Raw genomic sequence first — 18,046 nt, forward strand, 5'->3', positions numbered from 1 at the left:
TTACTCGGGCTTTATTTTAATTCCGAGTTTTTTCCTTTTTAGAGGTAGATTTCGTGTAGAAATCTACCATCCACACATTAAGTTGTGGTGGAACAAGTCTTCCTATTCTTGTGGACATTTTCACCACAACTCTTCCTAAAATCGTGGAGCATGAATGGCTGAGAGGGGAGGGGCGGGTATTTTCAATACTATAAATACCCTGCTTCTCCTCAGTTCTATTCACTCATCAAATTCTCTTCTTCTCTTCTGCAATCCTGAGCTTCGGTGTTAACTGGTCGAAAACAACCGGTAAGACTACAACCATCTCCGGGAAATTTTTGCTTTTAAGGTAGTGTCTTGCACACGTCACCGATCCCTTCAGGATTCATCTATTCTCAGCCTATAAAAAATAGTAGCCCCAGGTCTACGACATAATCTATCCGAATTTTCCCCAACACTTCCTCCTGCTCGTCAATGTTTTTCCAAAGTGCCATATACATCTCCACCATTTTCCACCACTCTCAATATAATCTTGCAATTGCAGCTGTGATTGTACATGTATTTATAATGATTTCAATATGTATATTTAGTTCAAATTCGGACATTAATTATTTGTTATAAATATTTATTGGAGACTGAATAGGCGTGGTAGTATAATTAAATAGTGCGGCCTAGGGAATCTCCATCACTATTAATTAAATCTGATTTCATTATGGGTGTACATTGGTAATATACAAATCTGAGAAATTTAATACAAAAACTATTAATTATTTCGGCTAAACCTCCTCAGCATCACTAATGTAATGTAATAGCATTTAAAATCAGATCAGTAATCCGTGTGTATATCTATGTACATAAAACGACGTAGTATTGAATGGGCGGGAAAATAAAAATTGCAAGAAGTTATTGCTTTATTATAGAGTTAGATTAGATTAGATTAGATTAGATTATTTGAATTCTACTAGAACAATAATTCTTAACTTCAATTATTATTATTACTAGTAAGTGTCCCGTGCGATGCACGGACAATATATATATATATATATATATATATATATATATATATATATATATATATATATATATATATATATGTTAAAATACCCCCTAATTTTTGCGCAGTCATAAGAACAACATGGGTAAAAATAGATGGTTTATGCAAACAAAAGATCGAACATTATGGTCAATGAATATTTTTTGAGAATAATTATATATTTCTTCAACAAAGCGGAGAAAAAACAAATATATTAACTGTAATATACATTTTAATTGTAGGTACAATTATTATGAACAAACAGTACTCTAGATAACGAATGTGTAATAACTTCAAGAAATGATTGTCTCTGCATTTGCAAATTGCAATCCAGGTAGACCACGACCTTCATAACAAACAATAGAGGATCATAATATTTTTTACATCAATTCAGCATAAATAAAATTTATTAACTGATATAATTAAAATAACATACCATTCTTATTTTACATTTCCACTATAAACCCAACAAAAATTGTTAAAAATCATAGAATAATATAATTTTCAAATATAATATATTGAATTAAATAAATAAACACCCTATAATTCTGGGCCAACCTAAACGTATTATATATTCGGCCCATTTCTGCTACCAATCCACACTCCTATTAGCCGGCCCACGTATATAAGGCCTAAATACCTACACTAATCAGACATTGTTGCCGATTTCTCTCAATAGTTATGCTGTGTAACCGAATGTATCATGCGCATGGTGCATACGATGCAAAATGACGTAGTTTTGACTAAAAACGCGCGCCCCACTTAAAAAAAAATCAGGTTCGATTATCGGCAATAGCATTATTGTGGATATATAGTTATAAATTTCTGGATATATAGTTATAAATTTGTGGATATATAGTTATGAATTTATGGATATTTAGTTCATTCATTGTGGATATTTAGTTCATTCATTGTAGATATTTACTTCATTCATTCACTGCGGATATATAGTTATGAATTTATGGATATATAGTTATGAATTTCTGGATATATAGTTATGAATTTATGGATATTTAGTTCATTCATTGTGGATATTTAGTTCAATCATTGTGGATATTTAGTTCATTCATTGTGGATATTTAGTTCATTCATTGTGAATTTTTACTTCATTCATTCATTGTGGATTTTTACTTCATTCATTCATTCATTGTGGATTTTTACATCATTCATTCACTGTGGATATATAGTTATGAATTTGTGGATATATAGTTATGAATTTCTGGATATATAAAACTGTTATTGCCGGGAATCGAACCTGATTTATTCTTTAAGTGGGACGCGCGTTTTTTTAACCAAAACGGCGTCGTTTTGCAACCGTATGCACCTTGCAAGGTGCATTCGGTTGCACAGCATAATTTGCGGATTTCTCTCTTCTTGGCTGTGTCTTTTATATATTCGGCCCATTTCTGCTACCAATCCACACTCCCATTAGCCGGCCCAAATCAAGACCCGGCCCACGTATATAAGGCCTAAATACCTACACTAATCAGACATTGTTGCCGATTTCTCTCTTCTTGGTTGTCTCTTTTCTCTCTACAATCTAACATTTCTGGAAACTTCACACAAATACATTCCTCGATCTATAACCCCTCTCCTTCAATTGATCTGTCTCGAAGTCATTTTTTTCGCCATTTCCTTTCATAACCGATTACCTCTGAGCTTCTATCTAATCGACTCACAACTCGTGACCGATCGGTTGAACATTTGATACAACTGATCTGTAAGAAATCAAATAACAGTCCTTGCTACACACCTTCTCGCTTTCCTCTTCCCATTGTTTCCTTTTTTTCTCCGGCAATGTCGAAGCGTTTTGTTTCCAGATGATTCTTCATCTGCATGCGTCAATTTCTTTTTTTCACATCCTCTTTGGCGTCGTTTTTTCACTTGAAGAAACTGACAAACAAATCAGAGAAAGAGCATGTGGGAGCGAGCAAGTGAAGCGCTTGAAGGAGGCTCGCAGTGTCTATGGAGAAGAAGTAATGGAGGGTGTCAGACATTGATATTGGTAATAAAATATTCTTATTGTATTTGCTCTCATTTAGTTGGTTGACATTTGCCTTATGATGTGATATATTGACACTTGCCTGGGTTTTTGCCCAACCTGCCTTCCGAAATCCTTAAAGTAACCTATACGGAGCATTAATTTACGTTAATTTCTGTTCCTTGCTTGCATAGTCTATCCTCTGCCCGTTCTGCCTACATGCTTACCAAAAGCTTCATGCTGAAGATCTTGATTTTTCATCTCAAAGCGTGAATTATCTGTTTGTTCAAATTATTTACAAAATATTGTTGTACGGTGAAAAATCTTCATTTTAGACATTACTAATGTGTTTGAGTGTTTGGTGTTTTACCAAAAAACCATAGAAGTGCTGGAATAGTTGGTTGTTTGACTGCTTCTGTATTTAGCATTTGGCTAACCTCTTATAAAAATTTGATTAGATATTTATCATCTTACAGGTACCTCATTTTCCTGTTTTCTCAGTGGAAGCAAAAGAGTAATGTATGCAGCTTGCATGTGGGTCGTACAACTGTTTTTGATTCTTAGCGAAGTTGATTCGATTTTCGTCTATGTTCCTAAATATTATTTGGAAACACTGGTATTAAATCCAAAATTCTGCTTCCCAATGCACTTTATTATTATAACACTGCTGATTGTTAACTCCCCTATTTCCTTCTCCATTGAAAAAGGTTGATTGCTTTCATGTGCTTCGGAAGAGTGATCCTCTTTTTGCCCATCCTACAATTTTCATCAAGCAAGGACTTGAATCATTTGTATGTTGCAACCTCCCCTCACTCTCTCTCATTCAACCCTTTCATTTGTTTATTGTCTGTTTCGAGTTCGCAATGAGGTCAGGGTGGACTGAAAAAGATCAATATATTGACTCAAAACTGTCTAGACAATAGCAATATGATCTATATTCACTTTGAAAAGTTTTTCCTTCAAAATGAATTTACATTAGACATGTTTCTCTCTTAAATGCCATATATAGATATCACCATGTAAAGAACTCAAAATCCACTATCAAGGATTACTATAGGGTATGCAATGTTTACTATCAATTATCATTGCTTGCTAGTAGGGCTAGCTTTAGGGGGAAAGTAAAAATGTTGTGTGATTGGGTATTGTGTAACTTGTAGTCTACTCAAGCATAATGTAGATAATTTGTTTCTCCTGATTCTATTTTAAAATCTAATTACTAAAAATCTAAAATTAGAGGCAAGTGATGATAAAGGAGTCTGCCACCCAATACTCCCCTAACTGTTGACCAAAAAAACACAGAAATAAATATGTGGAAAAATATAGACCAGATTTGAATGGATGTAAAAAAATAAATAAATAAATAAAAACCAGCTATATTCACTAAATCAATGTACACACTAACTACATACAAATAAAATGGCTGAAGTGTCATCCCGCACCCTGAACCAATAGCGATTCTTCATGCCACACATTGATCTTTCATAAGTGCTGATTCGATACATAAACCATAAAAAAAATTTCGCCTAGACTTTTTAGCAGGTTTCCCTGTTGCCCAATGACATGGCGCCAGTAAACTGCTCACGTGGACTTATTTTTCATTTAAATTGGTCTTTGCTTGGTAGCTTGGTCGTTGTTCCAGAGGCTTACTGTTGACCCTCATCAAAAAAGCAGGAGGGGGAACTTGGTTGTTGTTCCAGTCTTTACGCTATATGAAAAGATATAAGTGAAATATCCCCTTGTTTATGCTGTAAATATACCCATATACTCAAGAGTTTTAAAATTAGTATACACAGAATTTATAAGAACAAATATAACTAACATATCTATACAAAAACACAACCAAAATAACATAAAGAGCTGGTAAAAATAAAAGAAGAACAAGAGAGAAGGAAAAGATGATAATGTAGCATTAACACACCTCCTGTGGTAAAAAATGAGGTTTATTATTAAACTGTATACATTTAGCATGTCATGTGTTCAATTTATATGTCAGAATTTTTTGAGTTTATTTCAGTTCACATGGGATGAATATTTATAAATTGGTTTATTTAACTGTTTGCAAGAAATCTGAGTTCATTACTTTTCGCACATCAATTAAAATAATATTTTTCTGTTATTATGTGAAACTGTTTTTAATTACTTTTATCAATAAATGTTTTAAAAAATATGATAACAGAAGATGTAAAAAAAATAGATTTCCAGTGAGTTCAATTTTTTTTTTTTTTCATTTACCTCAACATTACAATCTAAGATTTAAAAGCAGAATATAATGTCTATTATTTGTATGTAGATATCCTCAAAAAAACATGGCAATACTGGAGACTGCTGGAATTAGACAGTCTGGGTAGAGCCACAAAGAGGGGATACATACAATGGACACCTTTTTTGGATAGTAATGTTCTGTTATAATTTGTTCAACTATCTCTTTACATGTACATATATATCTCCCTCTATTAATTTTTTTATGTCACTATATATATACAAAATGCTTATCTATAAAGAGAAAGAAAAGATGATAATGTAGCATTAACACACCTCTAGATCATGGAAGACACTTTTGACTTCTAATGTGTTTTTCAGTCACAACATAGTTCCGCACACATTGCCTTCGCGGTCTGCTGACTGCTGAGGAGGAAGCTGCGCACCAACAATGAATTCTCCATTCTTTGCAGAAGCTTGTATTTTTTTTTCGCTTTATGTTTGCAGAGGGTGAAGTCTCTGAATATGTATGTATATATAAACATGGAACTGATGTACTGGGACTCTAATAATCATAGCCATGTAGTGGGACTCTGACAACAATAGGTTACTCCCATACCCAGTTGCTTAGAAGCACACGCTTCCTATCAAGAAGCAAGTTTGGATACTAACTCCTCAGCCAGATAATAGCCCACTCCCCTACACGTCTACCCTGAAATGATATGTTTTTGATTCGGCACGTCAGCTTCTCTTCATTAACCTTTAAAATGTTGTTCTGTTCCAGGAAAAACGCCGTCGTTTCCCATGGGCGAGAAAACAGATTTTTTTTATTTACCAAAAATGTTTGGCTTTATTATTATAGAGGATTACTAGTAGGTGCACCCGCGGGATGAGCGGCTATATATAGTATGATATATATACAGTATAGAAAATAGAGTATTTGAACCAGAAAAAACTTGGGATGAATTTAAGACTTCATTGTTGAAACAATGTGATGCATGGCTACCTATATAGTACATAGAATATTACGTATAATATAATAAGAATAAGAAACATAGTATTTAAAAAAAATACTAAATTTTAAATAATAAATTGTGGAATGTTATTATACATTATTGAAGACTTCGTTGTACACAACATTTTTAGTCGTACTAAGACATGGTACATTTTCCCCGCAAATCAAAATTTTCAAACCCCTGGGGTTACTAACTCTTGAAACAGCTACATACAATTGTCCACGGTTAAAGACAGGTTTTTTCAACAACAACCCCACTTTAGCAAGCGTTTGTCCTTGACTTTTGTTGATTGTCATGGCATAGGATAGCATCAAAGGAAATTGCTTTCGTTGAAATTTGAAAGGCAATCTTGGATCTGACGGTGTAAGTGACATTCTAGGAATCAATACTCTGGTTCCTGCATTTGTACTGCACTTGATCTGGCCTTCCAGCACGTGGTCAGCTAACCTTGTAACAATCAACCTTGTACCGTTGCATAATCCTAGTGTGTGATCAATATTTCGCAATAGCATAACAGGTGATCCAACTTTCAAAGTCAAAGCATGATTTGGTACTCCAGAACATCTCAAGGCATTCAAGAATTCCGGAGCGTGCAAATCCGCTAACATGTCAACATTTGAATCTGACTTACACACAGAATCACAACTCAAGTATGTCTTACCCTCAGCCGGATTATGATCATTCATGTATTGGTTAACGGCATCTACCACATCCAATGTTGGAGCTAAATTGCACTATCATTAAGATATGACAAATCGCCAATTCCCAGTCTAAAATTAGGGAATGTGCTATCAACAATTGTAGCAATAGGGTCATCCTCGCACTTCAACAACAAATGTTCTGGAACAGTAATCTCGGACTCACCATCACATTGACTACCAATTACTCTGTCACCTATATTAGCTATCCATTTTGCAAATTCCTCGATCTCCTTACCCTCGTTTTCTGATTGAACACTTCTCAATCGTAGATTCTTAGTAAGCCTTAAAACTTTACAGGATTTCCAGAGATATGATGAGCTAATGCTCGCTCGAACTATATCCTGTCTGGTACCCTTTGGAATGACTGGTAAAATTTGCTTGAAATCGTCACCAAAAACAACTATTTTACCAGTGCTCTACCCCGGTAGATGAAATCGGGATTTTTTTACACCAAATCGTCTATGTAAACACGGGCTGTTGTCTACATCCTAGGTCTAAACATCAATTGACGGCTACTGTTGTTTCCGTGAGCTTTAAAACAACAGATATGAAAGTTCAAGTCAGTTTACTGAGATGACATGGTATCTTCGCTGCTGTTTTTTGTTTTTTCTTTGTGTATTTGCAAGTGGTTCGAACTTGGGAGTGCAGATTGCTATCATGGGAGCTTTATATAGAGGCTGAACAGTGTATTTTTCGAATTCGAAGACTGTCTTGGAAACATGAGAGGCTGATCAAAATGTTTCATAGTCCAAGATTACATTCATTATGCTTATGTTCAAATAATTTAAATTCAAATCTGATGTACAGTTAGGCATTGCAGGTTGGCTTCTCGATGCATTTATTATTCTGAATATTGGGTGATGTTCCAAGATAAATTACCTAGAATACTGATATGCAATGTGAACATCAATAAATGCGGTCTGATTTATTTAGGCATCGTTTGCTGCGGGCGGGAAAATTTTTTGCCAAAAACTTCTTGCTTTATTATAGAGTTAGATTAGATTAGATATTAAAGTTTAATTTAACAAACTGTCAAAAGTTATTATTAAAACCAAGAGTTATTTCGGCTCAGCCTCCTCAGAATCTGCAACCAAGAGTGTGAATAGCATTACATCAAATTCTGCACCAAATTTTATTTCTTTACTAAAACAATTTTATTTTTCATACTATATGCTACCTATATCCATCCTCTCCATATGGATACAAAATCGAATATTGCAAAGGCAAGTATGCAGAGTTCAATTCACGTATTCGTTCAAGTTTTTCTAACGTTGCTTCAACCAAGATATCACGCTTGCCAATGTTTGAATCAAGATCACCAATTATTACAATAGCAATCTCAAAAACTGTTGACAACTTATAATTTCTAAATCCTTTGAGCGTTTACCAATTAGTCTAAAAAAGAATGGATACATAAATAAATAAAGTCATTGCTTACAAAATGATCCATGCTCAATGGAATAGATAGTAAACCTTGAAAAATACCATAAATACATCGTTGACCTGTTTTTTAGGGTACAATATTAAATATAGAATAACAATTTTCTAAAAAATTATTACTAAACATCGATCGTGAACTCTTAACATAATACACATAAACTCTTAACAGGATACACATCAACTTCTAACAAAGTACACATAAACTTTAAACTGAATACGCATAACAGGGTTTGGACGGACGGAGTGGCGTTGGTTACGTCAATCTCCGTCAACAGCAATTGAAACGGCAGCGTTTTGTGCCTGGGCGCACATTGCTATGTGTGCCGTAGTGCACGATATAAATTACCACTAAACACGGCAAATTAATATACTAAATGTACATTATTTTTGTACTGAATGTACATTATACAATATAATGTACACTCAGTACAAAAATAATGTACATCCCCTAAATACAATGTACATTAATTTTATACTGAATGTACATTATTTTTGTATTGAATGTACATTATTTTACAATATATAAAATATGACCCACACAACTTGTGTGGACCATAATAATTGTATAAACTTAGACTCATTCTTAATTGTAAGATGTTTAGTCAATTATTATTGTGTGGACCATAATTTGCCAAGTTTATACATATGGACCTTATATTACCAAGGTTTCATTCTAAGTTGCATTTGATCAAAATAGAGGACCCATCAGCCCATCCAATATACCCGGCCCTGCTCTGTGCCTCTGTCTATCTCTACACGTGCCTTTCACATTTCCTTCTACATTTCTCTAAAGCTCCAGAAATTTCCAATTCTTCATCAACTTTAGATGTGGAAAGTGCACTGATCTTCCTATTTTACTCCATTTCATAAATGGATCTTGTTAATCTTCTATGACCCAGACGTGTTTGAGTCATAGTCTGTTATTATTATTATTATTTTCTTAAATGTGAAGTTGCAGAAGAGAAGATGTCGACTTTTATTCTCCAGCCTGGAAGTATATTGGCCGATGAAGAGACTTCGTCTCTAGAATGGTCTAAACCATTCTCTATATTCCTTCATGAAGATGAAGTTTATCAAATTCTAGGTAAATTATTCCATTTTTCTCTCATTTACTTCATCTAGCAGTGTTCATCATGTTAAAATTGTAGATCAGTTTAATCTTCATGAGTATTTGTAATCAGTTGTTTTATAACTTTGATTAACACTGCATGCAATGAAATCTTTCGAGTGTTGCTTAAATTTTGGTAGATCTAAGCTGTAATTAATGATTTTTATATTTTTCCATTTTACATTCCAGATCTGCAATTTTAAATGATTTCTTCTTTGTTCGGATTTGAAATGCTACTATCTATATTGAAATATTTTGCAATAATGACAGATTTTTTTCTGTTAAATCACACATTTTGTGATTGTTATTCAATTTCCATTGCATGTTTTTTTCGGTGCTAAAGAAAAAAGAATCATGTAAAAAAATCTAAATGGACATTTACTCTATCTATTTTTTATGGTAATTTTTGTGTATCCTGCAATATAAGTTTATTCTCACGGTAGATTTTTCCAAATTTTCTAATTCTCTATTTTGTATCTTATTTTTTTGTGCGAGTCTGTGAATAAAAAAACAGAGAGAAGCTATGAAGGTTCGAGGATAACACGAAGGCTAATCAAGACCAAGGGTAAGTAATTTACCTTTATTGCCTTCAAATTGTTTCCTATTGTTGCCTATAATGGTGAAATTTGTGTAAGTTATTTCTTTAATCAGTTTTGAGTGTCTTTAAATAGTCGTAAAGTCAAGACTTGAATCCATGTTTGCATTAAACTTTATGCTTTTTCAGATTCACAATGGAATTGGAAAGGTTTCAGTGACTATTTTCATCTTAGTCTGTATATAGATTTTTTGAAAAAAAAAAAGGTTTAGTGACTTATAGTAACATTTTCAATCTTTATTTCAGTAACCAAATATCTTTTTGTGCGTCAAATCATAACTTTTTCTTGACTCATAGTTTAGTCATATTACTTTTCAGTTTGTGCTAAATACCTTAAGTTATTTGAATCCAATAGAAGAGATTACGTGAAAACTTATAGTTAAATTGTTAAGTGTTATGCCAATTATTTCCTAATTTGTATAGTTTAGGAAAGAAAATGAGCATTTTAGTTTCAAGCAGTTAACTGATAGGATCACAAAAACAGCATCTGAAAATTTATAGCATTGTTTAAAGTGCTACCAATTGAATAGTCCAAAAGGCCATAAAAAAAAAAACTAAGATAGTAAACTTTGTCCATCACACAGAAACCAAGCTCAATTTTTTTCTACTTTCACATGGGCATTTTTAGATTTCTTAAGATTCTTTGATGAAGAGAATTGGTCCAGCAGGCATCTTTTCACATTTTCAGACTCTTCAGTTGACTTAATCTTGTTAGTTGCTGTGACTGGACTATCTACCCCATCACCTTGGGAGCCTTCCTGAAACCATTGGTATTTAGAGCAGTCAACTTTCATATACTGTTTTAAAAGATGTTTTGTATATGCTACAATTAAAGTAGCACATCCAAGTTTAGTTACCCCAGCAGAATCTTCAGTTCCATCAGCATCTTCTTCAATCATCCTAGATATAAGATCCTTGTCTTGGTTATCATTGAGGTTTGGACAGTAGGCAGATATCAAGGTTTCATCCCTTACAGATTTAAAGATTCAAACAGATTAGTAACAGAAAACAGGTTGTTAGTGCACATCAGATCAATTCTTTGGCATATATATATATATATATGAATAGATAATTAAACAAATTAGTAACTAAAATAAATAAGTAAATAGATTAATACAAAAAGAAAATTAGAAAATATTAGAATAAGAAAATATTATTGTATTATGTCACTGCAAATAAGTTCAACTGTTTCTCTTTGTTCTTTTCCTTTGAATAAAATATTTGGCTTTGTAGTATATGTGCTCTCATAGAAAGTGTTGATTGTTCTTTTGATAAGCATAAATTCATAATGGAGCAAAAAATGAACAGCATTCATACATTTTTCTCAGTATTTCTTTTCAGGCCAAACAAAATAAGTTTTTTGTGTTTTACTACATGTGTCCTGAGATTGTTGTTTCCTATCATATTTACTAACCAAGCATGCTCATAATAGAGTTGAACTGTATAGAAATCACAATGGAAAATTCCAAATGTCCTGAGATTGTTGTTTCCTTATTCTGCCTTATTATTTATTTCATATAAAGTCTGCCTTATTATTTATTTCATATAAAGTTGCAATGTACTAATTTTAGATTTAGGGTAGATTAAGGTAGATTAATTTTAGATTTAAATTCTTTATTGTAGGTTGATTTCCAGAAGTCAATACAAATTAAAGACATAGTGTTATTCCAGCACTACTACAGAAAAAGGATACTACGTCTCCTAATTAACGTCGGTTTTTGAAAAACCGACGTTATATGTCAATAAAATAAAGAAAAATTAATATATATTACTTACGACGTCGGTTATTGTAAAAAACTGATGTCTTAAATTTTTTTAATAAATACGACGTCGATTCTGTATACAACCGACGTCGTACGTTCATAATAAATTTAAAAGAAAAGAAATTAAAGACATACGACGTCGGTTCGTTACAGAGCCGACGCCGTATGTTCTAAATAAAATTAAAAAAAAAAAAGAAATTAAAGACATACGACGTCGATTATTTATAGAGCCGACGCCGTATGTTTTAAATAAAATTTTAAAAAAGAAATTAAAGGCATACGACGTCGGTTCTCTCTAGAACCGACGCCGTATGTTCTAAATAAATTTTAAAAAACAAAATTGAAGACTTACAGTCGTATCTTTTCTTATTTAACACAGATCAGATCTCCGCAGCCTCTCTCACTTACAGTCTTATCTTTTCTTACTCTCGTATATTTTCTTACCTTCTTAACACAAAAGTTTCTAAGAGTATGTTTCACGCCATCATCTTCCTTCTTCATCCATTCGAACATGTTGTACAAATCTCGCACAGAGCGTCGTCTTCTTCGTCACGATGTACCTTCATCCGTTCTTACGTACAGCAGTAAAACCTCGCGACTCCGACAATGATGACTCAGATCTACGCTCTCGCAACAAGCGAGTTTCAAGCTTGGAGTGGTGACATGAGTTCACCGGCAACCAAGACTGTACGGTGACGAGCGTAGCAAGTCCGGTCGGCGACGAGGTTTGTTGTTTTAAATCCTCCGATCTATGGATATTTCTCCCTACGTATATGAATCCTTCGCTCTATAGTAGTTGTATGGATGAATCCTCCGATCGATTGCTCCCTACGGCTTATAGTAGGTTTGTTGTTTTTAATCCTCCGAAAAAGTTTTTTTTTTTTTTTTTTTTTTTGCTTCTAAGAATTACTTGTATATGCATTTTTTTTTCTTTTTTATGCTTCTTGTTGTTTGAATTTTTTTTGTTTGTTTTAAGCGAGATTTACTCCTTTGCTGAGATCTACACATTTGTTGTCAAATTATCTCTCTTCTTTGCCTGTCAAAATTGATGCCGCTGCCATTCACTATACATTTTTTTATTTTTTTTTTAAATTAAAAATAGTTTCGACGTCGGTTTTTTTAAAAAACCGACGTTGTATCTATATATATATTTTTTACAACATCGGGTTTTTTAAGAAATCCGAGGTCGTATCTCAATTTTTAAAAAATATATATATACGACGTCGGTTTTTATTAAAAACCGACGTCGTTTGTACTTATTTAAAAAATTAAAAATAATATATGACGTCGATTTTAAAAAACCGACGTCGTATAATTTATTTACAACGTCTGCTAGGTCTACGTCGGTAAATAACCGACGTCGTATGCCCAAAATAGCCGACGCTAAAAGGTATTTTTGTAGTAGTGCAGTGCCACAGGAACCATAGTCCATAAAATCCCATGCAAAAAAAAAAAAAAATCAAGTTAAAAGTGCCAAATGAAATTAGAAACCGTGATATTGGAGCTATTTGACTATTCAAACTTTTATTGAGCCTATGGACAAAAGTAGAAACTGTGATACTTGAGCTATTTGAGCCTGCTAAATGTGACATACTTTTGTCTGTGTATGTTGACTTGCAAAAACACTTAAAAATAAAGAATATTACTTAAGACAATTATTCATTTATTTGCTACTATAGAGACAATATCTTGAACAATTAGATAAATGATTATATTGACTCTGTATGAAATAAAGTTGTTACAGAAAAGTTACTGTCAACATAGATAACATACACCTATTAGTCTATTACCAAAAACATATATCTATTACCAAGTAGTTACTGTTTGATTTGTAGAGTTTCTTTACCAAGTAGTCAAAAAACTTCATCATTTTGAGAATCATCTTCCAGCAGTTTCTCCTAAGACTGAAATCCTTGTCTTAACTAATTAACTTCAAGCTGTTCAGGTCAGTAAGTAGACAACAGAGTTGTGCCTGTACTTTTTTTATTACCTAAACCATTAAAAAGGGATTAGAAATTCATAAGTATTGAGAAAAAAAAGGAATTAAATGGTGTACACTAACCGTAGGCCAAGTCCCCTTCATCTCAGATGCTGTCAAAAGTTCCAGATTCTATACCATAGCAGGAACCCAAAAATCACCACACTGCCAATCAAATAGTTAGATAATGAAATATGTTAGAATCCAAAACTTTTAGGACCTTGTGTTTTATTTATTGTAAGAGATTTTTTAAAACTGAAATAAAAATTTACCTCCATCCTTTCATAAATATAAGTAATTGTATTAATAATCATTCTCCTAGTTGTATGGTCCCCAAATCTGTCATAACTAAAACTCAAGCTAGATATGGAGGCAATACTCTACGTAAAAGGGTTTGCTAACCACATAAGCTGAATTTAGAATACAAAAATAGAGTTAGTGAAAATAAATATAGCAATAGAATTCATATTAAGGTGTTCTGAAAAGTTTTGGACTGTTAATCAGAGTAACCATCTCCATCCTCTTCAATAATCCATGAAATTATATATTGCACCTTGGCTATATATATGATTATATGATAAAAATACAAATAAACATTTTATAGAGTATGGCAGCATATAGAATGAACAAAGACTATATATATTACATATATATTTTTATTTCTATATTTTGTATTTCTACGTTTTGTATTTCTACATTTTGTATTTCTATATATCACAGTTGTGCGTAGCAAGAAGTAGACAGATGATTGTTCAGGAAATAAAAATGCATACATCAACGCACCTTAACCTTCAAGTAACTGTGTTCTTTCACAACTTCCTCCTAAGCTCTTCCTCCTCAGCTCCACCATTGGACTGATTTGCTTGACAGAAACCTATTGAGAAGACATTTCTTTGTACAGAGGTTTACTTCTTCGCAATAATCAGTGATTGAATTTTAACTGATTCTACCTCTTTATATAGAGGTTGAATTTATTCGGGACTTTTACAGAACAACGAAGAGGTTTTTGAAACAAAAAGACCTTTCAATTAGGATGTCTCTAATTAGATTTCAATCACTTCAATTTGTAATTAAAGTATGCAACGCTTCGGTTTTCCCGATTTCATAAGAAGTTTCAAAGGCATTTAATTAGCGCACTGATAGATGCATAGGTAATACAACAAAGCAACTAAACTATTTATATAAACAATTAATGACCAAAAGCAATTAATTAAACCGTTTAATTTAACCAGATATTCTATTTTCAAAACGGCGTAGTATCAATTGGGCGGGAAAATTTTTTGCCAAAAACTTCTTGCTTTATTATAGAGTTAGATTAGATTAGATTATATTAGATTAGATTAGATTAAATTAGATTAGATTAGATTAGATTAGATTATTATTATTATTATTATTAATATATTATATGATTATTATTATTGTTATTATTATTAGAGTAAATACTCAAAATGGTCCCTCGACTATAGTTAAATTCACAAATTGGTCCTCAACTTTCAATTTCACCCAATTAAGTCCTTAACTTTGCAATTTTGACACGATTTGGTCCTCCATTTAATTGACTGTTTGTTGACCGTGATCGACGATCTCCAGAAGAACCTTCAGTGCTCGTCGGAGCACGTGGAGGCCTCCAGAATGACGTTGCACCGGTTCGGAAACACGTCGTCTTTTTCGCTCTGGTACAAATTCAACTACATTGAATCCAAAGGGAGGATGAAGAAGGTGATCGGGTTTGGTAGATTGCTTTCGACAGTGGATTCAAATGTAACAGTGCGGTCTGGAAATACAACCGGAACCTTAAAAAACTGACGATGAACCATGAAATTACATATATATCCTCAAAAATCACAGTTAACAAACGGTCAAATAGACAGAGGACCAAATTGTGTTAAAACTACAAAGTTAAGGACTTAATTGGATGAAATTAAAAGTTGATGACCAATTTATGAATTTAACTATAGTCGAGGGACCATTTTAGGTATTTACTCTTATTATTATTATTAGAAATAAAAGGAGGCGGAGAGTTAATCGCGAAGCAACTTCTGGATGGCATTCTTCAACAACCCACTCCTGCGATTCGATTGAACTGCGAAAGAGGCGATCCACAGAGCATTCTCCGGTAGCGAGTGATGTCTGAGAGGAAGCACGGAGGAGCGGTTGGAGTCTAAGCCATATAAATACGGAAGACGTTCGAAGAGGAAAATCATCGATTTAACTTCGGACAGCAATTCCGGCCGGAGGTAATTTTCTAGTAGGCGGCGATTTCCGGTCTGCAACAGCTCTTGGTTGGCGGCAGCGAATTAGTTCTGATTGCGACTTTCATTCGGCGGTGCGGAATCCTTGGCGGCAGAATGCCGTCTGGGGGCAGCGCTAATTACATCTGAGCAGCAGCTTCAATTTTGGAGGGCAATAGTACCACTAATCTCACGGCAATTCTTTTTCCTTTCTCTTTATTTCTCATTGTTGTTAATTAATCTTTTACATTGAAAACTAATGCTGTGGGAATTGAATATTTGCTAATCTTATGATTAATTTCTAATTGTTTTGCCTATGAACATGCATACGTACTATAAAAGTTTTGCTTTAATATGAGTTCTTATGTTGTCAATTTAATTAAGTTTTATCTTACGGTTTTGTATAGATATTAATTAAGTTGAATTTGGCCAATTTAATTTTTATTAATCTATTTGAGAGAAATACCGAGTAAACATCCTACCTTTTAATTTCATGTTCCTAGTCTTTATTCCTTTGCCATCGCTACTTTGTTATTTTATTATCTTTCTTGCCTTATTTTCTACCTGCAATTTCGTTTAAATAAATCAAGTCTGATTGTCGATTGGTTCTAAGCACTTCAAATTGTTAAGTAATTATTTTCTAGTTTACAAATTGCGTTGTTACATTTCCTAAAGCTTCGTTTTTCTTATTAGCTATTGATTCATTCGCAATCTTATTTTCCTGTTTTTGATTGTATCAATTATTTCTTTTTAAGTTTTAGTTATTAAATTGCATTGTACAATTTCCTGTGAGTTCGGCCCTTGCTTTGCACACTACCACTACAATTGACTCGTGCACTTGCGAGGACATATATTAAAATTGTCCAGCCTTGTAATTTTGTTATATTAGCTTGTATTCCAGGACATATGTAAAATTGTAATAGGTAGAGTTAAATTGTAATAAGTTCGGTTAGGTTGATAATTTCCACCACCTGCATTTTTCAGCCCGACCAGGTTGGCCCCGCCTCCATCGGCATTGTTAAGTCCGGGAAAAGTCCTGGCACCAAGTCCTACAGGGTAGGCAAATTTTGATCTCCGGACTAATCGGACGAAGACGGCAGAAGCCCATCGATTGCCGAGCTGATTGTCATCCTGGTCATAACCAGAGAGGGCCTGAGCCCGAACATACGACCGCAATGTCGTGTAAACTTTAAGTGCCGGTCATCACCGATGAGAGCACAAGCCCGAGAAACGACCGTAATGTGGCATAAACTTTAAGTACGACCGCAATGTCGCGCAAACAATAGACCAGTCCATTGATGCATGTCCAACCAACCGACTGCAATGTCACGTAAACTATAGTCTGGTCATCACCGATGAGGGCACAAGCCCGAGCATACGACCGCAATGTTGCGTAAAGTATAAGTTCCGGCCATCCCCAGTAATGACGAGGTTCCTTCAGTTTAGCATTCAGGCCGAAGAAGACAAGGGTCTTCCAGCTCCAGTTTTGTTATCAAGTCCGGTTAGGTCAATTGCCACCACTGGCCCGGTTTGCCTGAGATCATATCTTGGCTTTAAGCCCTACAAGGTAGGCATTTTTTCGACCAGTTAGGTTGGCCTTGCCACCACCGGCTCGGTTGGCCCGAGATCATATCTTGGCTTTAAGCCCTATGAGGTAGGCATTTTTTTCGACCGGTTAGGTTGGCCTTGCCACCACCGGCTTGGTCGGCCCGATATCATATCCCGGCTTTAACCCCTACAAGGTAGGCACTTTTCGACCGGTTAGGTTGGCCTTGCCACCACTAGGTCAGGACCATATTTCGGCTTTACCTACCAGATAGGCAATTGAGCCCGCGAGGTCGGGTATCCCATCCTGAGTAAAACCAATCTCTCGATTCGTAAAGATTAATTGCCTGATCACACTCAAAACCCAATCGCTCGATTGGTAACATGTAAATCCTCTATCGCGTTAGAGGTCTGATCCCTTGATCGGTAAGCCTTACAGGTTAGGCAAATCGACCAGTGGTGCACCGGGATTGTGAG

General features: G+C 34.2%; 1 protein-coding gene and 1 long non-coding RNA gene across 2 annotated transcripts; one reads left to right on the forward strand and one right to left on the reverse strand.

Annotated features, from left to right (window-relative positions):
- The first annotated feature begins 2,526 nt into the window (after positions 1-2,526).
- LOC109192621 lies at positions 2,527-5,964 on the forward strand. Its single transcript, XR_002056133.1, has 4 exons — positions 2,527-3,017; positions 3,470-3,609; positions 3,701-3,784; positions 5,574-5,964. It is a non-coding gene; the product is annotated as an uncharacterized LOC109192621 (long non-coding RNA).
- A 968-nt stretch (positions 5,965-6,932) lies between these two features.
- LOC109192708 lies at positions 6,933-16,251 on the reverse strand. Its single transcript, XM_019343413.1, has 4 exons — positions 16,169-16,251; positions 10,910-11,021; positions 10,661-10,810; positions 6,933-7,286 (listed from the first exon to the last, which is right to left on the reverse strand). Exons 1-4 carry the CDS (start codon positions 16,249-16,251, stop codon positions 6,933-6,935), a joined length of 699 nt encoding a protein of 232 aa, XP_019198958.1.
- Between the last annotated feature and the right edge of the window lie 1,795 nt (positions 16,252-18,046).

The sequence above is a fragment of the Ipomoea nil genome, unplaced genomic scaffold, assembly GCF_001879475.1.
Source record: "Ipomoea nil cultivar Tokyo-kokei standard unplaced genomic scaffold, Asagao_1.1 scaffold0216, whole genome shotgun sequence".
Classification (NCBI taxonomy): Eukaryota; Viridiplantae; Streptophyta; class Magnoliopsida; order Solanales; family Convolvulaceae; genus Ipomoea; species Ipomoea nil.

Coding starts and splice junctions, on each gene's coding strand:
- LOC109192708 (XM_019343413.1), bottom strand. CDS start 16,251: ATGAGAAATAAAGAGAAAGGAAAAAGAATTGCCGTGAGATTAGTGGTA. Junction 10,811..10,909: donor GAACTGAAGATTCTGCTGGG/GTAACTAAACTT, acceptor CAATGGTTTCAG/GAAGGCTCCCAAGGTGATGG. Junction 7,287..10,660: donor CTAAAAATGCCCATGTGAAA/GTAGAAAAAAAT, acceptor GACGATTTCAAG/CAAATTTTACCAGTCATTCC.